Below are 24,911 nucleotides of genomic sequence, written 5' to 3'. Positions count from 1 at the left end.
GATATTTCGAAAGTCAAAATGCTATCCATCATGAAGGGTAAATCGTGTTTGACTAATTTGACTCATTTGCTAGAGTTCTTCAAAGATGAAACAAGCCAAGTGGATAATGGGGATTCTGTAGATGTAGTATATCTAGACTTCCAGAAGGCAATTGATAAATTAATACACAAGGTTAGATCACATGGAGTTAGGGGTAATTTATTTGCTTGAATAGAAGACTGGCTAACCCACAGAAGGATAAATGAGTCTTTATCTGGTTGGCAAGATGTACCTTGTGGGGTGGCACAGGGTTTGGTCCATGGGCCCCAACTATATACAATATATATTAATGACTTGGATGTCGGGATAGAAGTACATTATAGATAAATTTACAGATGATACTTAAATAGGTAGGATTGTAACTTGCAATGAGGAAATAATAAATTTCCAAATGGATATGGATAGATTAGGTAAGTGGGTTAAAGTCTGGCAGATGACGTTTAACTTGGATAAGTGTGAGGTTTCCATTTTGGTCAGAAAAATGGATTGGCAACTTATCGAGATGGAAAGAAACTTCAGAGTACTTTAGTGCAGAGGGATCTGCATGAATCGCAGAAAATTAGAATTCAGGTACAATAGGTAATAAGGAAGGTGCTCACATTGCCAATATGAACTAGGCAGGCAATGCAGTCATCTCGTGTGGTTATTCCTCTGCAACACAGATATACTGCTTGAGGTATTTTATGGGAATAATCTCTCGGGGGGGGGGGGAAAGCATCAACAACCAAACTCGTTGCATCACAGTTGGATCTGCAGTACAGGGAAGGAGTAAAAAGTGTGGGAATGCAATAGTTATAGGGGATTCAATTGTAAGGGAATAAATAGAGGTTTCTGTTGTTGATTTGCAGTGCGGAGCGGGGTGGCCAATCCTGGGACTTTGCTATCAAGCTGCCCAACATGCAATTCAGCTCCAGCCAACAGTTCTTATCTGTGACCTTGGTTTCGGACAAAACTCGGCACTACATCGAGGGCCGAAGGGCCTGTTCTGTGCTGTACTGTTCTATGTTCTATGATTCATCACCTACGGAATCGGAGCAGTATTGTCCCATAAAATGGAACATAGTGTAGCGTGACCTGCTTTTGCTTCGAGAACACTGACAGATGCTGAGAGAGCCTATTCTCAAATAGAAAAGCAGGGTTTGGCCATTATTTAGGAGGTGAAAAAGTTTCATCTATGGATGTCACTTAAAGAGTTACTGACCATGACCCACACTTAGGCTTATTCAGACAGGACAAAGCAATTCTCCCCACCATAGAACATAGAGTGCAGAAGGAGGCCATTCGGCCTATCGAGTCTGCACCGACTCACTTACGCCCTCACTTCTACCCTATCCCCGTAACCCAATAACCCCTCCTAACTTTTTGGACACTAAGGGCAATTTAGCATGGCCAATCCACCTAACCTGCACATTTTTTGACTGTGGGAGAAAACCGAAGCACCCGGAGGAAAGAACTCAAACCCTCATCAGGGCAGCAGGGTGGCACAGTGGTTAGCACTGCTGCCTCACAGCCCCAGGATCCGCGGTTCAATTCCGGCCTCGGGTGACTGTGTGGAGTTTGCACTTTATCTCTGTGTCTGCGTGGGTTTCCTCCGGGTGCTCTGGTTTCCTCCAAAGATGTGCAGGTTAGGTGGATTGACCGTGCTAAATTGCCCTTTAGTGTTCATAAGGTTAGGTGGGGTTACTGGGTTACAGGGATAGGGTGCAGGCATGGGCTTAAGTGGGGTGCCCTTTACAAGGGCCGGTGCAGACTCGATGGGTCGAATGGCCTCCTTGTGCACTGCAAATTCTGTGTTTCTATGTTTCTATCAAACCTTCCGACTGCGGGAACCTCAAAACCTCATGACACGTGTCTCAAAAATGACTCATTCTCTGTACCTTCGCCTGTCAGGTCAGTCTCACTCTGGGAAGGCAGTGGGTTTGTAAAATATGCCAACCTCTCCTCAGAAGGAACATCCCGGGTTGATTCATGATTCTGGAGTCTGGGCACACGTAAAAGTGATACATATATTTTTATTGTGTCCCTAGCCTGTCCTTTGTCCTTATCCCCCATTTATTCCGTGAGTGTAAAAAGGGGTGAACATTGCAAACCGCTCTCGTGGGTTTGAGTGTAAAAATAACCCTTTTTTAGTCCATCTTACCTTGAATTTGCTGTGAATTGAAACATTACCAAATTTTAGGGTTGGGGAAAAGAGGGAATCAATTTTTTTTTTTAAATACACCTTTCTGTTTGCATACGGCCAGCGAGGATGTCAGGGCTGTTTAAATTGACCCTCCCTCATGTCTGTGACACAACCTTGAGGCACGATCAATTTGGCTGGAGACGAAGTTGAATTCAAACTGAGGCTTTACCAGTATCAGATGTGTGGCCTCCTACAGCAGCTGACGAAATGGCTGCGAGCTGAAGGTCACGCATATTTATAACCCGGCTCCTGGGCGGAGCTAGCATGCAGGGGCCCAGGTGAACCTGTAGTGCAGGTTCTACCGTACAACCCTTAATATAGGAACACGGTGGTTTACCACAAACCTACTGCCATAAAAACATGGATTGCGTGAGGTAATTTTAAACTTTTAAATTCTGGGACCCAAGGGTTGAAGGTTTCTACCTCCTATCCCTCCGTTTCACAAAGTTCAGAAGTGCCGTGCTCCCTGGCTTCAATCAGCCTCTTATGACCCCTGGCCTGAGTCAGGATGTCAGTGGGTACCCAAATCCAGTTTGTCTGGCAGAATTTGGCACCAACCTGAACCTTTTTACTAAAATTATGGCTGATGCAAAGGCAGGAGCTGTGTTAATCTGCCTGCAACAGGCATCTGAAGCCTGATTTTCTGGCAGCTGCCCAGAGGGACCCCAAGCTGAGGCTGAAACCCCACAATGCAAATAGTTTTCACCCTGACAAAACCAGCCAAGGTCAGGGGGCACAACTTTGAATGCCCAAAGGTTTCTCATCAGCATAAAACCCTGGCCCATCTAGCTCGTTGGCTATAGAGTTATCTGTTCAAGAGCTTACCTTCCTTGAGTAAATAGTCCCAATCCATACCTGGAGAAAGTATAAAAGGTAAACATTCAAGCAGCATCAGATACGCTCATTGAAAACATTTAATTTTGCTGTGACAATGCTAAAGAAATATAAGCATGCTGTAGGATCTAACTGTATTAAAATTAGGTAATCTCTCTTCATAGAATCATAGTGTGGAGATGCCGGCATTGGACTGGGGTGAGCACAGTAAGAAGTCTTACAACACCAGGTTAAAGTCCAACAGGTTTGTTTCAAATCACTAGCTTTCGGAGCACTGCTCCTTCCTCAGGTGAATGAAGAGGTATGTGAGCATAACCTGGTGTTGTAAGACTTCTTACATAGAATCATAGCAAGAGGTCTTACAACATCAGGCTAAGTAAGAGCGCCAGCTTCCTGAAGGGGAACACTTCAGCAGTCAAGGGCATTCAGCCTCTGATCCTTGTGTAAGCGTTCTCCAAGGCAACCTTCAGGGCGCGCGACAACGCAGAATCACAGAGCAGAAACTTATCGCCAAGTTCCGCACACATGAGTACGGCCTCAACAGGGACCTTGGATTCATGTTGCATTACATTTATCCCCTACCATCTGGCCTGGGCTTGCGAAATCTTACCAACTGTCCTGGCTTGAGACAATTCACACCTCTTTAACCTGGGATTACCCCTATCTCCAGCCACACCGTCTGGACCTGTAAAGACTTAATTACCTGTAAAGACTCACGTTCAAAGTATCATCTTGCATCATTGGCTTTGTCTATATATGTGTTTGTGGAGCCCACCTCTTCACTCGCCTGATGAAGGAGCTGTGCTCCGAAAGCAAACAAACCTGTTGGACTTTAACCTGCTGTTGTAAGACTTCTTACTGTGCCCATCCCAATCCAATGCTGGCATCTCCACATAATAGAATCGTAGAATAGTTACAGCACAGAAGGAAGCCATTCGGCCCATCAGTTGAGTACAGGCTTAATACAAAATTACATCTACATCTATTTGCTCCCCCAATACAGCAGCTTTGCAACCTCCTCCTTCCCCCACCCACCAACCCTAAATCCACCAAACAACATGATCCTCCGACACTAATTACAAACACTTACGTTTTGGTGTTTTTGGTGGTCTTCCTTCAAGGTCCACTGTTGACAGAAACAAAATGGAGATTCTTCAATAAAGAATATATCAAACCCAATATCATTGTGGGGTGCTGAACGGAAACATTAAAGCCACAATATCTTATGAAGAAAGCATTTTTCTGTTACCAACAATCAATAGGGAGGAGACATGCACTAGAGGCAAGTTTTTTACGCAGAGGGTAGTGGGTGCCTGGAACTCGCTACCGGAGGAGGTGGTGGAAGCAGGGACGATAGTGACATTTAAGGGGCATCTTGACAAATACATGAATAGGATGGGAATAGAGGGAAACAGACCCAGGAAGTGTAGAAGATTGTAGTTTAGTCAGGCAGCATAGTCGGCACGGGCTTGGAGGGCCGAAGGGCCTGTTCCTGTGCTGTACATTTCTTTGTTCTTTGTAGACAAGATGTGGAATGGATGCAATTATATTTAGATAGGCGGAAAGCATCTTCTTCGGCGATCACTCACTAACAAGTATGATCGTCCGCCTAAGAAACTCTGTGTTACTGGTCATGGGTTCTCTATGGTGAACACGCAGCCGATTATTTCTTGATCATCCTAACCCTGGCGCTAGGCCTTGGTGCTTTCCCAACATCCACGGTGAAGGGGAGGAAACCTGCTGTGCCCAGGTGTGGGTGATGCCTGGTGGGAATCTGCTGGAAGGCCAAGTCTTGAAGGGTCCTGGCCAGTTTTGGGGAAGGTGCACCTTTCTTGGTTTGAAGGGTTGGGGTTATGGAGTCACAGGCCGAAGGGATTGAGATCGCTGGGCACTCCATGTGTCACATGGGTTGATGGTCCTGGTGTGAGCAGTTACTGGTCCCTATGGGTGCCTGAGGGCCCCTGCCTGACTTCCTGATGAGCAGGGGCACCAGGAGTGAGATTGGCTATCGTCTCACATAGCTACTGATAAATATTACCAATACCTACAGTAAAGGAATACAACTCCTGGCGCAATGTGGGGTCGAAGGCACCATGGTGACTGCCATCCTGCCAGTGTTGAACCCCACGTTCTCAGAAGCTGGAGCTATAACATCAGACTGAATGCAACAGAACTCCTCAATTTTACATTGCAATCTGTGGTATGCATCTCACAACCCTGCCTGATATTCAGTGGGTAGCACTGCTCCCTCACAATGCCAGGGACCCAGGTTCGATTCTGACCTTGGGTGACTGTCTCTGGAGTTTGCACATTCTTCCCATGTCTGCATGGGTTTCCTCCGGGTACTACGCTTTCATCCCCCAGTCCAAAGATGTGCCGGTTAAGTGGAATGACCAGTCTAAATTGTCCCTTTGTGTCCAAAGACATGCAGGTTAGGTGGAGTTATGGAGTTATGGCATAGGGGAAGCTGGGTTGGGTGCTTTTTCGGAGGGACCGGAGGAAATGGGCCAAATGGCCTCCTTCTGCATTGTAGGAACTCTATGGGTTCTATGGTTCTTTCGCTCCAACACCCGTCTTAAGACCAAGTTGGGAGGCTCGTTGTGTGGCTCAGCAGAATGCTGGTCTCCAGCAGTCCTCTGAGTCCCTGTGGCCTTGGATATTGTGCCTCCGCTGCTAAGAAGCAGAATCAGTGATATGCTCACCAGGTTGTGACCTGAACCTGCTCCACATCAAGGTGTGTGTCTCTGCTTGGTGGAGGAGGGTGTGGGTGAGCACGGTGACAGGTTTTTTTGTGTTGTATCCTCAGGATTCCCACCCGAGGTTTCAAGGGGGCTGGAGAACTTAGTCCATGGAGGGCAAAATTACACCCTGAGAGATTGTTTCCACTGGTTCGAGAATCTAAAACACAGGAGCAGGGTTCCAGGATAAAGCCCTAATCTTTCAGGACTGAGATGAGGGGAAAATGCTCCTCTGAAGGGGTTATGAATGCTTGGAATTCTCAATCTCAGAAGGTTGTGGACACGCCATCATTGAATATATTCAATGGAAGCAATTGTGGATAGCATAATTGCTTCACAGCTCCAGGGTCCCAGGTTCGATTCCGGCTTGGGTCACTGTCTGTGCGGAGTCTGCACATCCTCCCCGTGTGTGCGTGGGTTTCCTCCGGGTGCTCCGGTTTCCTCCCACAGTCCAAAGATGTGCGGGTTAGGTGGATTGGCCATGATAAATTGCCCATAGTGTCCAAAATTGCCCTTAGTGTTGGGTGGGGTTACTGGGTTATGGGGATAGGGTGGAGGTGTTGACCTTGGATAGGGTGCTCTTTCCAAGAGCCGGTGCAGTCTCGATGGGCCGAATGGCCTCCTTCTGCACTGTAAATTCTATGATATTTAAGGTTGGGGAAGTCAAATCTTTGGGGCTGGATTCGCTGTTTCTGAGACTAAGTGCTGATGCTGGCGTGAAAAGTGTGGACTTTTACGACGGCAAAAACAACACGACAGGTGCAACTATTCAGCCACTCCAAAGGGGCTAGCATGGGCATCACGTGAAACGCCACGGTTTTCTCGTGAATCGACGCTGGATTCGCTGGTTCCGTGATTGCCGCACGGCTGCGCATAAGCGATTAACCCCCCCACCCTCACCTGCACCGTCGCAGCCAACATGGCTGGAAGGAGAGAGCGCCACGGTTCCGGGACGCAGAGCTGGAGACCTTCCTGGACGCCGTGGAGGAGAGAAGGATGACCCTGTACCCCAGCCCAGGAGGAAGGTCGTCAGGCACCGCCATCCACCGTGCCTGGGTGCAGGTGGCAGAAGCAGTCAACGCCATTGGCGAAACCGCCCAGACTGCCATTCAGTGCAGGAAGACACTGCATAACCTCCTCAGGGCAGCCAGGAGGAGTAGCAGCGCTGTGCCCATGGCACCAACCCCCCTATGCCCAACACACATGTGACCCTCGCCGGGGGGACAGCCGGGCCCCCACCGTGCCCCACATGCCAGCAGCCATGCCAGCCGCAATGGCCGGATGCCCTGGCCACTGATGCCATCAGCTACCCAACCCCTGAGCTGCATGCGCCGGATTGCCTAGCAGTGTTATTGTTTGTGTTTTATCCCCACAGGACAAGGCCGCGCACAACCGCCGGGAGTGAGAGAAGACCGGAGGGGGAGCACCAATCCTGCATCCCCTCACCATGCCCGAGCAGAGGGCACTGGCGTGGTCGGCGGCCCGGAAGAAAGGGAGGTCGCCGAGGCAGAGGTCGGCGGTGGGCGAGGAAGTGAGACCCCCCTGCCTCATGACATGTGTGCCCCCCAACCCCCTCACCACCCCCCTCAACCCCCTCACCTTCACGCCTCGCCACCGTCTGGCTGCTGTTATGGGGAGGCGTTTCCAGAACCCCAAAATGTATCATGGAGTTCAACCAACCTCTCCTTTTAATGGATTTATTGCTTTTCCTAGCACACTGCTTTTTTCCGAGGTGTGGGATTACAATTATGGACACGTGGGTTTTTAATCACAAAACACTGTTTATTCCATGAACTCAACTTAACATCTTAAATAAACATTGGATCTCTTAACACTCCTTACTTCAAAGATAACTCAGACAATATTGCAACAGTAAATAATTCCTTAAAATGTTCCTTCAAACTTCCAAGAGACTTAACACCTTTAAACAGAATCACATCAGGTTAAAGGATATATATATTTTCTGTAGAATGGCAGAGATATATATGCTTGGTTGACTTCAGCTCCAGCACCTTGCTTTCTTCCTGCAGCTCTCAGGGCACACACAGACACACACACAAACTGCTTTTTCCAACTGGCTTTCTCCCTTCAAGCAGATCACAGCAAACCAGTGAAGAGTCTCCTGGACCACTATCTGGTGCGCATGACACAGCAGGTGGAGGTAGGAGCAGCCGAGGGGCTGGATGGTCGGAGGGCAGTCTGGCCCCAGGGACCAGCTGCCACCCAGTCGGGTCCTGAGCTACTGGAACATCCAGTCACAACCATAGTGCAGATGCAGTCAGAGACCCAGGGACTCCGGGAGGGGATGACGGCCAACATCCAGCACGTGCGGACGCAGGTGGAGGAGGCCATCCGCGTGCAGGAGCTGGGGGTGGTGCCAGTCATTTGTGCCACCCAGGCCGAAAATGCATGGGTGGCGTCCGTGTTGGAGGCAATGGGGGTGACGGTGTCGGATATGGGTCAGAATGTGCAAAGCCTGGGGCATTCTGTGCAGGCGGGGGCCAAGGCAGCACGGTAGCATAGTGGATAGCACAATTGCTTCACAGCTCCAGGGTCCCAGGTTCGATATCGGCTTGGGTCACTGTCTGTGCGGAGTCTGCACGTCCTCCCCGTGTGTGCGTGGGTTTCCTCCGGGTGCTCCGGTGTCCTCCCACAGTCCAAAGATGTGCAGGTTAGGTGGATTGGCCATGATAAATTGCCCTTAATGTCCAAAATTGCCCTTAGTGTTGGGTGGGGTTGCTGGGTTATGGGGATAGGGTGTGGAGGTGTTGACCTTGGGTAGGGTGCTCTTCTCCAAGAGCCGGTGCAGACTCGATGGGCCGAATGGCCTCCTTCTGCACTGTAAATTCTATGAAAAGGACCAGGATAGGGCTGCCCTGCCCTCTCAAAGGCAGCCATGTGCCAGAGCCACCTGGAAATTGCAGCGGCGCTCCTCAGCATAGCCCAGTCACAGCAGGCCATTGCTGAGAGCGTCAGCGGCATTGCCCAGGTGCAAGCCGGCGTGGCGCAGTGTGGCCCACTCACTGGCTGATGTGGCCCACATCCTGAGGGAGGTGGCCCACACCCTGAGGGAGGTGGCCCACTCACTGGCTGATGTGATCCAGTCCTAGAGGGATGTGGCCCACTCACTGGCTGATGTGGCCCACACCCTGTGGGATGTGGCCCACTCACTGGCTGATGTGGCACAGAGCCTCAGGGTGGTGGTTTCATGGCCGTGAACGTGCAGACCCTTGTTGAGATCAGAGCCGGCCTCCAGGACTGGCAGCGCCAGGTGTCGGGGTGTCGTCGGGGTTTGGCTCCACTTATACCTTGGAGAAGCCATCGGGCACCCCGAGGGAGGAGGATGTGCTGGGACCGGTGCCGGTTACTCTCGAGGGAAGGTGCTGGAAAAGCGCAGCACCTCGGACTGCTCCCCCCACCTCTGTCCCTGGTGCATCTGGTAGGCAGCAGGCAGAACAGGGCGGCACCACGCCACCCGGGATGCCCGAGGAACAGACGGGCCCATCCAGGCCGGGCCGCCCCAGGAGATATGTGTCAACGGGGACCCTCGTCACAGGACAGGATCACAGCAGCCCACCTCCACTCCTGCTGTACCATCTTGGGAACCACATAGGCGCAGGGGTCGGGCCCGTAAGGCGAGTTAGTTATAGGGGATAGGGCACAGACTGTAATATACCTCTTCACAATAAACACCTGTTAACATCGTTGAAACCTGCCTCTGTGCTCTGTCTGATGGGTGCGCGCTGGCCGGGCGGTACCGTTCTGCGGCCTCCCGTGCCTGGCTAGGCCCCATGTCCCGCTCATTGTCTCCTCTCCCTCATACTCCTCATCTGACGAGGCCTACCCTTCCTCCTCATCCTCCTCCAGCACATCACCCCTCTGCTGGGCTACATTGTGGAGGACGCAGCAGACCACTACGATGCGGGCGACCCTCCTGGCCTAGTACTGGAGGGCCCTCCATAGCGGTCCAGGCACCTGAAGCGCATCTTCAGGACCCTAAAACACCTCTGATAACACCCCTGGTCGCTGTATGGGCATCATTGTAGCGGATCTCTGCGTTGGTCTGTGGCCTCCGGATAGGTGTCATCATAACTCCTGTCGCTCAGCGGCCTGTCCCGCAGCCGGGGTGGGGGGGTCTCTCGAATATGCTGCCGATCCCGAGTGCACCAAGATGCACACTGCCCAGGTATTGGGTGCAGACGTGCATAATGCGCATCTGATGATCGCAGACCAGCTGTATGTTCATCAAATGGTGCCCCTTCCTGTTTGTGAATAGCGGCCTGTTATCCACCGCCGGCTGTAGGGCGATGTGCATCCCATTGACCCCCTAGACCCGCGCATCCCAGCGACGGCAGTGATCCCCGCTGTCCGGGCATCCTGGTGGGCACGATCCACAAGGTGGCCTGGGCATACAGGGCGTCAGTGACGGCACGGATGCACCTGTGCGCCGATGTCGGACAAGGTCCCCACTCGGCGACTGGAACGACCCCGTCGCATAGAGGTTCAGCACGACCGTCACCTTGACGACCACCAGGAGCAAGTGTCCTCCCCCATATCCATGTGGTGCCAGGTGTGCCATCATCTGGCAGATTTGTCGCACTGTCTCCCTGCTCAACTGCAGTTTCCTTCTGCATGCCCGGTCCGGACGGTCCTCAAACGACATGCGGTTGCTGTACACCCGTGACCTCATCCGGCGCCTCGTTGGCACCTCTTCCTCCTCGGCCTGTTGGATGGCCGACCCTCCAGCCTGAGCGGCTGCCATCTGCCCCTATGCTGCAGCCTCTGCCTCCTCTCCGAGCGGCCCCCGCCCATGCTGCCACAGGGCTTCACGCAGCCATTGCCACAGCGGCCATCATCACAGGTTGATGCCCGAAAGCCATAACTTCCTGCAGGGGGTGAAAGGCAAAAATGTCATCATGGCGCATACACCCGTGCCCAACCAGGTACCATGGGCTAAATAGTGGCCCCGATTGGCACCGCGGGCCCCAACCACGCATGTCCCCTAGCCCCGCACCTCGGCCCTGTTGGTGCCCCTGGTCCTGGCACGTGTCCCTGCTGTTAGGGGACTTGGATGGCACTGCCCTCACTGGGGACTGCCGTGGGTGTGGCCCTGGGTGGTCCCCCGGTGGGTGGCTGCCGGTTTGGTGGGGTGGTCGGGGGGGGGGGGCAACCCATACGGCCGTTGTCACTGCATGCACCCAGGGGCCGGGGTGGGGGGCCAGCATGATGGCCACCGTAAATTATGAGGGGCATAGACAGAGTGGATAGTCAGCAGCTTTTCCCCAGGGTAGAGGGGTTAGTTACAAGGGGGCATAGGTTTAAGGTGCGAGGGACAAGATTTATGTACGAGGCAGGTTTTTTACGCAGAGGGTAGTGGGTGCCTGGAACTCGCTACCGGAGGAGGTGGTGGAAGCAGGAACGATAGTGACGTTTAAGGGGCATCTTGATAAATACATGAATAGGATGGGAATAGAGGGATATGGACCCAGGAAGTGTAGATGATTTTAGTTTAGACGGGCGGCATGGTCGGCACAGGCTTGGAGGGCCGAAGGGTCTGTTCCTGTGCTGTACTTTTCTTTGTTCTTTGTTCTTTGTAATAGCGATCTGTGCCTGGCACCGCCCTTGTCCTGTTGGGGTGCTTCCCGGCTGCTCGACCTGTCCCCCTCCTTCCCCTCCCCTTCCCCGGCCCTGGCAGCATAAGCAGCAAGTAATAGACAGAGCTAAGGGATTTCAGAACCAATGGATCAGATTTAAGCTCTGCAGTCCTGCCACCTCCAGCCAAGAATGGTGGTGGACAATTAAACAAGTGGCTGGCGAGGAGGACCACAAATATTACCATCCTCAATGAGGGAGGTGACCAGCACATCAATACAAAAGACAAGGCTGAACCATTTTAACAGTCTTAAGGCAGAAGCGATGGATGATCCATCTCGGTCCCCTCCGCAGGTCCCCAGCATCATCAATGTTAATCTTCAGCCAATACGATTCACCCCACATGATATCAAGAAGCAGCTGAAGGCACTGGACACTGCAAACGTTACGAGCCCTGACAATATCCTGGCAATAGTACTTGTGCTCCAGAACCTGCTGCACCCCTAGCCAAGCTGTTCCAGCACAGCTCCAACACTGGCTTCTACTCAGCAATGTGAAAAATTGCCCAGTTATTTCCTGTACACAAGATACAGGACAATTTCAAACTGGCCAATTACCACCCCATCAGTCTAGTCTCAATCATCAGCAAAGCGATGAAGGAGTCATCAACAGTGCAAATAAGCTGCACTTTTACTCAGCAATATACACTCACAGATGCTCAGTTTGGATTCCGCCAGGGTCACTCAGCTCCTGACCTCATTACAGCCTTGGTTCAAACATGGAGAAAAGAGCTGAACTCCAGAGATGAGGTGAGAGTGACTGCCCTTTACATCAAGGCAGCTTGTGATCGATCATGCATCAAGGAGCCCTAACAACACTGGAGTCAATGGGAATCAGGGGGGAAACTCTCTGCTGGTTGGAGTCATACCCGGCACAAAGGAAGATGGTTATGTTTGTTGAAGGTCAATCATCTCAGTCCCGGGACATCACTGCAGGAGTTCGTCAGGGTAATGCCTAGATCCAACCATCTTCAGCTGCTTCATCAATGACCTCCCTTCCATCATAAGGTCAGAGGCGGAATGTTTGGGGATGACTGCACAATGTTCAGCACCATTCGCAACTCCTCAGGTAATGACGCAGTCCATGTCCAAATGTAGCAAGACCTGGACAATATCCAGGCTCGGGGCTGACAAGTGACAAGTAACATTCGTGCCACACAAGTGCCGGGCAATGACCATCTCCTACAAGAGAGGATCAAGCCTTCGCCCCTTGACATTCAATGGCATCACCATCACTGAATCCCCCACAATCAACATCCTGGGGGTTACCATTGATCAGAAACTGAACTGGACTAGTCATATTAATATTGTGGCTACCTGGGCAGGTCAAAGGCCAGGAATCCTACGGCAAGTAACTCACTCCTGACCCCTGAAAGCCTGCCCACGATCTACAAGGCACAAGTCAGGAGTGTGATGGAATGCTCTCCATTTGACTGGATGAGTGCAGCTCCAACAACACTCAAGTAGCTCGACACCATCCAGGACAAAGCAGCCCGCTTGATTGCTCCCCCTTCCACAAACAATCACTCCCTCCACCACCGATGCACAATGGCAGCCATGGAATAATAATAATCGCTTATTGTCACAAGTAGGCTTCAATGAAGTTACTGTGAAAAGCCCCTAGTCTCCACATTCCGGTGCCTGTTCGGGGAGGCCAGTATGGGAATTGAACCCACGCTGCTGGCATTGTTCTGCATTACAAGCCAGCTGTTTAGCCCACTGTGCGAAACCAGCTCCTGTGTACCACCTCCAAGATGCACTGCAGGAACTCATCAACGTTCCTGAAGGCAGCACCTTCCAAACCCATGGCCACTCCATCTAGAAGGACAAGAGCAGCAAATACCTGGGAATCCCACCACCTGGAGGTTCCCCTCCAAGTCACTCACCACCCTGACTTGGAAATATATCGCCGTTCCTTCACTGTCGCTGGGGCACCATCCTGGAACTCCCTCCCGAACAGCACAGTGGATGCACCTCCACCTACAGGACTGCAGCGGTTCAAGAAGGAAACTCACCACCACCTTCTGAAGGACAACTAGGGGTGGGCAAAACACGCTGGCCTAACCTGCGACGCCACATCCCATAAATGAATATAACAAGTAAATAAATAAACTTGGATTGTTTTCTTTGGAAAGATGGAGGCTGAGGAGAAACCTGATTGAGGTCTACAAAATTATAGAGAGGTATAGACGGGGTGAATAGTCAGAAGCTTTTTCGCAGGGGGAAGACTCAAGTACAAGGGGCACAGATCCAAAGTGAGAGAGGAAAAGTTTAGGGGAGATGTGCGGGGAAAGTTTTTCACGCAGAGGGTGGTGGGTGCTTGGAATGCGTTTCCAGAGGAGGTGGTGGAGGCAGGCACGATAGCGACGTTTAAGATGTATCTTGATAGACACATGAACAGGCGGGGAATGTAGGGATACAGATCGTTTGGGCAATAAGTAGTAGGTCTAAATAACAAATTTGGATTGGTGCAGACTTGGTGGGCTGAAGAGCCTGTTCTTATGCTGTAATGTTCTTTGGGCTTTGTATGAGTGCAGCACCAACAGAGGGGGAGGCATTGCATTATTCGTTAAGGTGTCAATGACTGCAGTAAGGAGAGATGATATCTTGGGGTGGCTTTAAATGAAGCTTTGTGGGTAGAGGAACAATAAAGGGACAGCCACATTGCTCGGTGTTTATTATAGACTCCCAGATAGTCAACAGGAAATTGAGCAGAAAATATGCGCACAATTTGCAGACGTTTGTAAAAATAATAAGAGGGTAATTATTGTGGGTGGTTTCAACTTTTCCAACATTAACTGGGATAGTCATTGTGTTAAGGGCTTAGATGGAGCAGAGTTCGTAAAATGTATACAAGAGAACTTTTTAGCTCAACATGTGGAGGGTCCAACAAGGGATTGTGCAGTGCTGGACCTAATTCTGGGGATTGAAGTCAGACAGGTGGTTGATGTGATGGTGGGGGAGCATTTTAGTGATAGTGACCACAACGTAGTGCAATTTAAGTTTGTTATGGCCAAGGAAATAGACAAATTGTGAAAAAAGGTCTTAGTTTGGAGGAGAGCAGACTTTAGTAAAACAAAGCAGGATCTGGCCAAGGTAGATTGGTTAAGGTACTGGTGGGGAGATCTACAGAAGAGCTGTGGGGGGTGTTCAAAGAGGAAATGGGAGAGTGCAGGTCCAACATGTTCCCTCTTGGGTAATAGGAGTGATAACAGGCCCAGAGATCCATGGATGACCAAAGATATTCAGGATACAATCAGGAGGAAAAGAGAGGCTTTTAGCAAGTACAAGGGGAGTAAGGCTGAAAAGGCATTTAGAAGGATGAGAGGGGATCTTATTGAAACGTACAAGATACTGCGAGGCCTGGAAAGAGTGGACGTGGAGAGGATGTTTCCACTTGTAGGAAAAACTAGAACCAGAGGACACCATTTCAAGTTAAAGGGACGATCCTTTAAAACAGATGAGGAGGAATTTTTTTCAGCCAGAGGGTGTTGAATCTGTGGAACTCTTTGCCGCAGAAGGCTGGGGAGGCCAATTCACTGAGTGTCTTTAAGACAGAGATAGATAGGTTCTTGATTAATAAGGGGATCAGGGTTATTGGGAGAAGGCAGGACAATGGGGATGAGAAAATACCAGCCATGATTGAATGGCGGAGCAGACTCGATGGGCTAAGTGGCCCAATTCAGCTCCTATGTCTTACGGTCTTATGGCATTAGTGGAGTACAGAAAGTGCAGGATGGAGCTTAAGAAAGTAATTAGGAGAGCAAAGAGGGAATATGAGAAATCTCGAGCTGGTAAAAGTAGGGAAAATCCCAAGATATTCCGGATGATAAAGCACGGTGCGATCATGGTGAATGCCAACTCTTCACGAGTAAACGAGGCCTTGTTGTCCATAACAAGCATCTCCAATAATTTGTGAGCAGCAAAAGAGGCGCGCAGCCATTCAATGGTTGCGCAGGAGGTGATGGACGCCATTTTGTGGACCTCCAGCCACTTCAAGTGTGCATCAAACAAGATGAGAAACATAGAGTCTAAAGACAGGCCGGCGAAATCCGTATGACCATGTGAACGCAGGCCCAGGGACGTCCATGCCACTCCCATGGATGCAGAGGCACTGCTGCCAGAAGCTTCTGATGGGCTTGGCTCACAGGGCAGTGCTGGGTCACCAGCTCAATGTTCGCATCAATGCCTGGCCAAGAGACATAATTCTTGGCCAGCATTTTCATTTTGGAAGCACCCGGATGTGCAACATGAAGGCCTTTCAGAACCAACGGCTGGCCTTTCGCAGGGATGGCAACCCTTGTGCTCCACAGGAGAACACCGTCCTCGATGGTCAGCTCCAACATTTTGGTTGCAAATGCTTTAACTCCACTGGAAGCTTTTCTCCTGGTCCAGTGGATGAAACCAAATATCACACCTCAGCCATTACCGGATCATGTTGCATCCACTCTCGGATACAAGCAGTCATCACAGGCAGGGTGTCCATGAAATTTAGGACTGCAACAATTTTGTCGGCCTTGGGCAAATCCACTGATACCATGGGAAACGGGAGATGACTCAACGAGTGGGCATTTGCTATCAACGTGCCCGGGTCAATTTTCAAAAGAACACCGGTATGCAGCCAAAAGTAGAGCCCACCTCTAGATTCAGGCTGTCGGAATCGGTGGTACTGCCTTATCCTTGCAAAACAGTCTGTGGTAAACCACTGTATTGCATTCTGTTGTGTTGTACATGCCTGGGCTTGTCCCGGCAGAATCCGCCTGTGGCTCCTCCCCTCGGGCTCATGTGGCTCCCCTCGGGTTCCTGACCCAGTTCGGGACCAGAGGCCAGGAGGCTTGCTGTTTAGTGTATTAAAGCCTCAGTTACATTCATCACTCGTCGTGTGTTTATTGATGGAATATCAATTTAATACACTAAACTTCTAAGATGAACTCATCACTCAAGCCTGATCGCTTGGAGCTGGACCCGCAGGCAGCCGACGCCACAGAAACATTTGATCACTGGCTAAGCTGCTTCGAAGCGTACCTCGCATCCTTCACCGAAGACTTCACAGACCTCCAGAGGAAGCAGATCCTCCACGCACAGTTCAGCCAACGAGTCTTTCTTCTCATCAGGGATGCCCCCTCGTATGTGGAGGCAATAATTCTGCTGAAGGGACAATACGTGAAGTCCGTTAACGAGGCGTATGCTAGGCACCTCCTTGCCACGAGACAGCAACGCCCTGGGGAATCACTTGCAGAATTAGAATCATAGAATCATAGAAGTTTACAGCATGGAAACAGGCCCTTCGGCCCAATCAGTCCATGCCGTCCAGTTTTTACCATTAAGCTAGTCCCAGTTGCCCGCACTTGGCCCATAACCCTCTATACCCATCTTACCCATGTAACTATCTAAATGTTTTTTAAAAGACACAATTGTACCCGCCTCTACTACTACCTCTGGCAGCCCATTCCAGACACTCACTACCCTCTGAGTGAAGAAATTGCCCCTCTGGGCCCTTCTGAATCTCTCCCTTCTCACCTTAAACCTATGCCCTCTAGTTTTAGACTCCCCTACCTTTGGGAAAAGATGTTGACTATTTACCTTATCTATGCCCCTCATTATTTTATAGACCTCTATAAGATCACCCCTAAGCCTCCTACGCTCCAGAGAAAAAAGTCCCAGTCTATCCAGCCTCTCCTTATAACTCAAACCATCAAGTTCCGGCAACATCCTAGTAAATCTTTTCTGCACTCTTTCCAGTTTAATAATATCCTTTCTATAATAGGGTGACCAGAACTGCACACAGTATTCCAAGTGTGGCCGTACCAATGTCTTGTACAACTTCAACAAGACGTCCCAACTCCTGTATTCAATGTTCTGACCAATGAAACCAAGCATGCCGAATGCCTTCTTCACCACCCTGTCCACCTGCGACTCCACCTTCAAGGAGCTATGAACCTGTACTCCTAGATCTCTTTGTTCTATAACTCTCCCCAACGCCATACCATTAACTGAGTAGGTCCTGGCCTGATTCGATCTGCCATGCAATTCCTGCGTGCTTTGCGTGTACTCTGCAGGAACAGCGATTGCCGGGCGATATCAGCTACCCAGCACGCGGAGCTGCTGATCAGGGTCGCTAATGTCGCAAGCATGAAATCAAACTATATCCGCCAGCGATTACTAGAAGGGGGTACACTCAGCATCCCAGAGACAGTGCAACTCTCCAACTCGCTAGAGGTAGCCTCACAGAACATGGAGGCCTACACCTCCGACCGCGCGGCACCCTCGTGGACCTCTTGGGTGCCGCCATCATCCGACCCGGGTGCGATGCAAGCCTGTGCCGCGCAGCGGCCCGCCAATGCCTGAGGCCCGAGGTGCTACTTTTGCGGCCAGGGTAATCACCCCAGACAACGCTGCCCTGCACGGAACGCGACTTGCAACGGGTGTGGGAGGAAGGGCCACTTTGCAAAAGCCATCCAGGCCCGATTTCCCCCTAAAACTTCTAGGCCCAGCAGTGCTGCCTGCTGCCTGTCGGGGCTGCTGCCAGCTGCCGCGCCACCCGCCATGTGCAACCCATGGGTGCCGCCATCTTTGCCGCCATCTTTAAATTTGGCCGCCACGTGCGACCCATGGGGGCTGTCATCTTTAACGCATCCTCCAACCGCCACACACGACCCACGGGGCCGCCATCTTGGATGCCATCACCGCTGCCACCCGCCACGCATGACCTATGGGGGCTGCCATCTTGGACACCATCGCCACTGCCACCCGCCACGTGCGACTCTTGGGGGCCGCCATCTTTGGACCTCTCCGCAGCCTCCCGGGAACCCGGCTCACCCGACCGTACGCTGGCCGCCGCTACCTCCGACCGGCCTACCAACCGCCTTCCGAAGCTCGCCTCCATCGCGCTCGACCCGGCAGCACCACCTCATGAAGTCTACGATGACTGTCCGGATCAACGGGCACGAGACGGCCTGTCTTTTCGACCTTGGGAGCACAGACAGCTTCATTCACCCAGATACGGTAAGGGGCTGCTCCCTCCCAATCTTACCCACGACCCAGAAAATCTCCCTGGCTTCCGGATCCCATGCAGTAGAAATCCGGGGGTACTGTGTCACGACCCTCACTGTACAAGGCGTAGAATACGCTAACTTCAAACTCTACATCCTTCCCCATCTCTGCGCGGCCCTATTACTGGGGCTCGACTTCCAGTGACACCTCCAAAGCCTTACTTTAAAGTTCAGTGGACCCCTGCCCCCCTCACCGTCTGTAGCCTCGCGACTCTTAAGGTCGCCCCACCCTCGCTCTTCGCAAATCTCACCCCAGACTGTAAGCCCGTCGCTACTAGGAGCAGACGGTACAGTGTCCAGTACAGGGCCTTTATCAGGTCAGAGGTCCAGCGACTCCTGTGAGAGGGGATCATTAAGGCCCCTGGAGAGCCCAAGTGGTGGTCGTCAAGACTGGGGAGAAGCACCGGATGGTCATCGATTACAGTCAGACCATCAACCGGTACACGCAGCTCGATGCGTACCCCCTCCCCCGCATATCTGACATGGTCAACCAGATCGCGCCATAATGAGTCTTCTCCACAGTTGAATTGAAGTCCGCGTACCACCAGCTCCCTATCCGCCCGGAGGACCGCCAATACACTGCCTTCGAGGCAGATGGCCGCCTCCACCATTTCCTCAGGGTCCCCTTCGGCGTCACCAATGGGGTCTCAGTCTTCCAAAGAGAAATGGACCGAATAGTTGACCAGTACGGGCTGCAGGCCACGTTCCCGTACATAGACAATGTCACCATCTACGGCTATGACCAGCAGGACCATGACGAAAACCTCCGGCACTTCCTCCACACCGCTAAACTCCTGAACCTCACCTATAATAAAGAAAAATGCGTTTTCCGCACAACCCGCCTAGCCATCCTCGGCTACGTCATGGAACACATGCGCCCCCTCGTGGAAATGCCTGGGGTTCTTCTCGTACTATGCCCAGTGGGTTCCCAACTATGTGGACAAGGCCCGTCCACTTATCAAATCCGCCATTTTTCCCCTGATGACTGAGGTCCGACTGGCCTTCAGTCGCATCAAGGCAGATATTGCCGAAGCCGGGATGCACACTGGGGACGAGTCCACCCCATTCCAGGTGGAGAGCGATGCGTCGGACTTTGCTCTGGCCGCTACCCTCAACCAAGCGGGCAGGCCCGTGGCTTTCCTCTCCCGTAGCCTCCATGCCTCCGAAATTCAACACTCCTCCGTCGAAAAGGAAGCCCAAGCCATCGTAGAAGCTGTGCGACATTGGAGCCATTATCTGGCCGGCAGGCGATTCACTCTCCTCAGTGACCAACAGTTGGTTAACTTCATGTTCAATAACACACAGCGGGGCAAGATCAAGAATGACAAGATACTGAGGTGGAGGATAGTGCTCTCCACCTACAACTACGATATCTTGTATCGACCTGGGAAGTCCCAGGGCCCGTCCTCCTCTGGAAGCATGCGAGGAGTCATAAATCCGACCACCTCATCGAGAAGGTCCTGCTCCTCCATGCAAACCCACAATATGCCGACGTGGCACATCAGGACGGGCGACAGGACTCAGTCTCCCTTCAGGATTTGGCACCTGGAGGCTCCCCAGCGACCATCACCACCACCACCCACGTCCCTACACCGTCTTTCCCCACCCACCTCACGAACTAGCACCCGCAGGCCCACCGGCGACCAGCACCACCACCTCCGCACCTTCACTAACTCAACAACTGAGGACAACACGCTCCCAGATGCGCATGTCTCAAGAACAAAGAACAAAGAAAAGTACAGCACAGGAACAGGCCCTTCGGCCCTCCAAGCCCAGCCGACCATGCTGCCCGACTAAACTACAATCTTGTACACTGCCTGGGTCCGTATCCCTCTATTCCCATCCTATTCATGTATTTGTCAAGATGCCCCTTAAATGTCACTATCGTCCCTGCTTCCACCACCTCCTCCGGTAGCGAGTTCCAGGCACCCACTACCCTCTGTGTAAAAAACTTGCCTCGTACATCCACTGTAAACCTTGCCCCTTGCACCGTAAACCTATACCCCCTCGTAATTGACCCCTCTACCCTAGGGAAAAGCTTCTGACTATCCACTCTGTCTATGCCCTTCATAATGTTGTAGACCTCTATCAGGTCGCCCCTCAACCTCCGTTGTTCCAGTGAGAACAAACCGAATTTACTCAACCGCTCCTCATAGCTAATGCCCTCCATGCCAGGCAACATTCTGGTAAATCTCGTCTGCACCCTCTCTAAAGCCTCCATATTCTTCTGGTAGTGTGGCGACCAGAATTGAACACTATACTCCAAGTGTGGCCTAACTAAAGTTCTATACACCTTAAGGTTCTCGACACCGGTGCCCACACCACAGCCGGGACTGAGGCGATCACGGCGGAAGGTCAAGGCCCCTGACAGACTTGACCTTTAAGACCACTTCACCCCCGCCGGACTATTTTTTTCAACAGGGGGTGAATGTGGTAAACCACTGTATTGCATTGTGTTGTGTTGTACATGCCTGGGCTTGTCACGGCTGGCTCCACCTGTGGCTCCTCCCCTCGGGTTCATGTATAAAGGTGGCTAGTCTCCACCTCCGACCCAGTTCGGGACTAGAGGCCATGGAAGGGCATCCCCTCCAGCAGGACGTTTAGTATATTAAAGCCTCAGTTACATTCATCACTCGTCATGTGTTTATTGATGGCATATCAGTCGAAACTATGAAAAAATGATCGGCGTGAACGCATTGATGAAAACGTTTGACTCCGAACACGACTGCCAGGCCCTCTTTCTCTACATGAACATAGTTACACTCCACAGCCATCAATGTCCTGGAAGCGACAGCTATCGGATGATCGTTGCCATCACCCAAGCAGTGGAAAAGGACAGCGCCGATGCCGCACGGCGATGTGTCACACGTTAGCTGCGTCAAAATGAGTCAGTTCTTTGGAAGAAACCAACGTCCGCATCACCAAAACAGCTTCCTGTTCATTGCCCCAAACCCAGGGCCAGCCCTTCTGCAGAAGAAAGTGAAGGGGGCCAGGATTGTCACCAAATTCGGAACAAAGAGGCCATAATATCAGGCCCAAGAGAGAGCAAAGCTCCGTAGCATCACGCGGTGCAAGGCCATTGTTATTGCCTGTACTTTGTCAGCGACTGGGTGGAGGCCATCCCTGTGGGGACCAGAATCGCTACTGCCCGCGCCTGTTTCATGCCGTTGTGAAACGCGACGGCGTTCATGACGGCCGGACACTCTGTCCCGCGATCGGAGAATCGCGCCCCTCGTGAAGCACTTAAGGACATATGTTAGTCCCAAGGGAATTAAAGTCACTAGAGGTGGCGTAGGCAGCAGAGTAGTACATCGACAGTCCCCAGTTTGCCTTTGTCGTCAGTTTAATAAAGGTGAAGGGTGTCAGCCGAGTAACACAAAGAAGATGCTTATTTATAATACGTACTATTTATAAACGGGCCATGTTGAACCTAGCCAGGTCCTCTCTCTGTTGGTCAGTTCCTATCTGGCCCACCTTATATACAACATGGTATCAGCCCCGTAGTTTGTGGAGTAGCTCATTCTCCTCGAGCCACACGGGGAAACGATCAACCCAGCCCTGTGTATTCCATGTAGGTTATGAAATGAAAATGAAAAGAAAATCACAAGTAGGCTTCAAATGAAATGACTGTGAAAAGCCCCTAGTTGCCACACTCCGGCACCTGTTCGGGGAGGCTGGTATGGGAATTGAACCGTGCTGCTGGCCTGCTTTCAAAGCCAGCGATTTAGCTCTGTGCTAAACCAGCCCCAGTGAATTACAGTCAGTTCCCCGACGATCAAAAGGGCAGCTCCCTTATCCACCTCCATTTCTGGGAAATGCCCATTGACCAAGAGTGTTATCTTTATTGGGCAACCTTACGGGTTTAGTTACATCATTTCATCCTCTATGGCTGATAGACTTGCAAGGCCAGGGTCTGAGATGGTTTTGGCTTCCAGCACGATTGGCACACGTACTGCTAATTCTGGCAGCCTTGCCTGGATCATGTCCTTTGGACACACTTAACAGCAGCCTTGCGGCTGACACTTGTAGTCCTCAGGCCAAGGCTTCCCAGGTATCTCTAAGATTATCCAGCTGACTTTTGAAATGGCAGAATTTCCTGGCTTATTGTTGAGTTGGTGGTGAGTGAGGCACATGGGAGCCTTCATTGGGAAAGCTGTTTTTTTTGTATGAGGGTCCTCCCGACCTCCTCCAGCCTGAGAAAGCTACTGTCCATCATCCCTTGAAGTTGGGTGCCTTTCTTGGCATTCTCTAAAAGAGTGCTAATTCTGTAGACATTTTGAGGTCTAGGGTGGGCTCTTTTTTAAAATTTGTTTATGGGACATGGGCTGAGCCAGTATTTATTGCCTATCTTTAATTGCCATAGAGGGGGGAGTTACGAGTCAACCACATTGCTGTGGGTCTGGAGTCACATGTAGGCCAGACCAGGTCAGGATGGCAGATTCCTTTGCAATAGTGAACCAGATGGGTTATTTCGACAATCGACAATGGTTTCATGGTCTCACCATTAGCCCAGTACTCTGTCTTCCTGTTATTCCTTCCAAAATGAATCACCTCACATTTTTCTGCATTAAACTCCATTTGCCACCTCTCAGCCCAGCGCTGCAGCTTATCTATGTCCCTCTATTACTTGTAACATCCTTCCGCACTGTCCACAACTCCACCGACTTTAGTGTCATCTGCAAATTTACTCACCCATCCTTCTACGGCCTCCTCCAGGTCATTTATAAAAATGACAAACAGCAGTGGCCCCAAAACAGATCCTTGTGGTACACCACTAGGAACTGGACTCCAGGCTGAACATTTCCCATCAACCACCACCCTTTGTCTTCTTCCAGCTAACCAATTTCTGATCCAAACTGCTAAGTCATCCTGAATCCCATGCCTCCGTATTTTCTGCAGTAGCCTACCGTGGGGAACCTTATCAAACGCTTTACTGAAATCCATGTACACCACATCAACTGCTTTACCCTCATCCACCTGTTTGGTCACCTTCTCAAAGAACTTAATAAGGTTTGTGAGGCACGACCTACCCTTCACAAAACCGTGTTGACTATCCCTAATCAAATTATTCCTTTCCAGATGATTATACATCCTATCTCTCATAAACCTTTCCAAGATTTTGCCCACAACAGAAGTAAGGCTCACTGGTCTATAGTTACAGGGGTTGTCTCTACTCCCCTTCTTGAACAAGGGACAACATTTGCTACCCTCCAGTCTTTCTGGCACAATTCCTGTAGACAAAGATGACTTAAAGATCAAAGCCAAAGGCTCAGCAATGTCCTCCCTAGCTTCCCAGAGAATCCTAGGATAAATCCCATCCGGCCCAGGGGACTTATCTATTTTCACACTTTCCAGAATTGCTAACACCTCCTCCTTATGAATCTCAAGCCCTTCTAGTCTAGTAGCCTGAATCTCAGTATTCTCCTCGACAACATTGTCTTTTTCCTGTGTGAATACTGACGAAAAATATTCATTTAGCACCTCTCCTATCTCCTCGGACTCCATGCACAACTTCCCACTACTGTCCTTGACTGGCCCTACTCTTACCCCAGTCATTCTTTTATTCCTGACATATCTATAGAAAGCTTTAGGGTTATCCTTGATCCTACCTGCCAAAGACTTTGCATGTCCCCTCCTGGCTCTTCTTAGCTCTCTCTTTAGGTCCTTCCTAGCTAACTTGTAACTGTGGGTGTACCTACACCTCATGAACTGCAATGGTTCAGGAAGGCAGCTCATCACCACCTTCTCAAGGGCAACTAGGGATGGGCAACAAATGCTAGCCTAGTGACAAAGCTCACATCCTGCAAAACTATTAGAAAATAAATTCCTGGTCTAGCAGGGAGTCAAGAGTATGGGGAGTGGACAGGCAAATGCAGTTGAAAGTAGAGATCAGCCAAGATCTTATTCAGTGGCAGAGAATGCTCAATAGGCCGTATGGCCCACTCCTGCAACTTGTGAATTGAGCTAATTAACATTGATTATTGAAGGTACAGAGGAGTTTGTTTTCAAATCACTACTGGCTTATAAAATTGATTAATCCTGAGTCTGTTCCTGGAGAGAGAATTAGGCTGTTTCAAAGGAACTTCAAAATCAAAGTATCACACAAAAGTAACTTTCAAAAGCTGCACTACTGACATTGGTAGGGAGATGTGAGTTCAGAAGCACCGCCCTCAGCTCCCCCAATGGGAAAATTCTCGCAAGCTCTTCCCTTCCGGCGCTCCAATTCATGCTGCCTTCGTTCGGCCTCCATCTTCTGCAAAAACTCCACATCAATGCCGCAAGCCATTTTTTTCCTCCTCCTCTGGGGACACCACTCTGTTGTGAATCTTGATTGAAAGTCACAAGGTGGACAGCTCGGTCACCCTTATCAACCTCAGAGCTTTATGACACAAGAGAAAATCTAATGACGAACCAG

The 24,911-nt window shown here is 50.9% G+C and overlaps 1 protein-coding gene across 3 annotated transcripts in view; it reads right to left on the bottom strand.

Moving 5' to 3' along the window:
* The window catches only part of LOC140424704 (uncharacterized), a 337,233-nt gene that overhangs the window by 251,584 nt on the left and 60,738 nt on the right, over positions 1 to 24,911 (bottom strand). For 2 of the 3 annotated variants that reach the window (XM_072508001.1, XM_072508000.1), the window contains exons 1-3: positions 24,632 to 24,814; positions 4,146 to 4,181; positions 3,047 to 3,076 (exon numbers count right to left, since the gene is read on the bottom strand). In XM_072508001.1, coding sequence (XP_072364102.1) covers positions 3,047 to 3,076; positions 4,146 to 4,181; positions 24,632 to 24,782 — 217 coding nt within the window. In that variant the 5' untranslated portion in view covers positions 24,783 to 24,814. Of the gene's footprint in view, positions 1 to 3,046; positions 3,077 to 4,145; positions 4,182 to 24,631; positions 24,815 to 24,911 lie in introns of those variants that run through there. The other variant, XM_072508002.1, reaches the window with a different exon arrangement.

The sequence above is a fragment of the Scyliorhinus torazame genome, chromosome 6 (genome assembly GCF_047496885.1).
Source record: "Scyliorhinus torazame isolate Kashiwa2021f chromosome 6, sScyTor2.1, whole genome shotgun sequence".
In the NCBI taxonomy this organism is placed as follows: domain Eukaryota; kingdom Metazoa; phylum Chordata; class Chondrichthyes; order Carcharhiniformes; family Scyliorhinidae; genus Scyliorhinus; species Scyliorhinus torazame.
The sequence above is the reverse complement of the archived record's forward strand: the minus strand, read 5'-3'. Positions and strand labels throughout refer to the sequence as shown.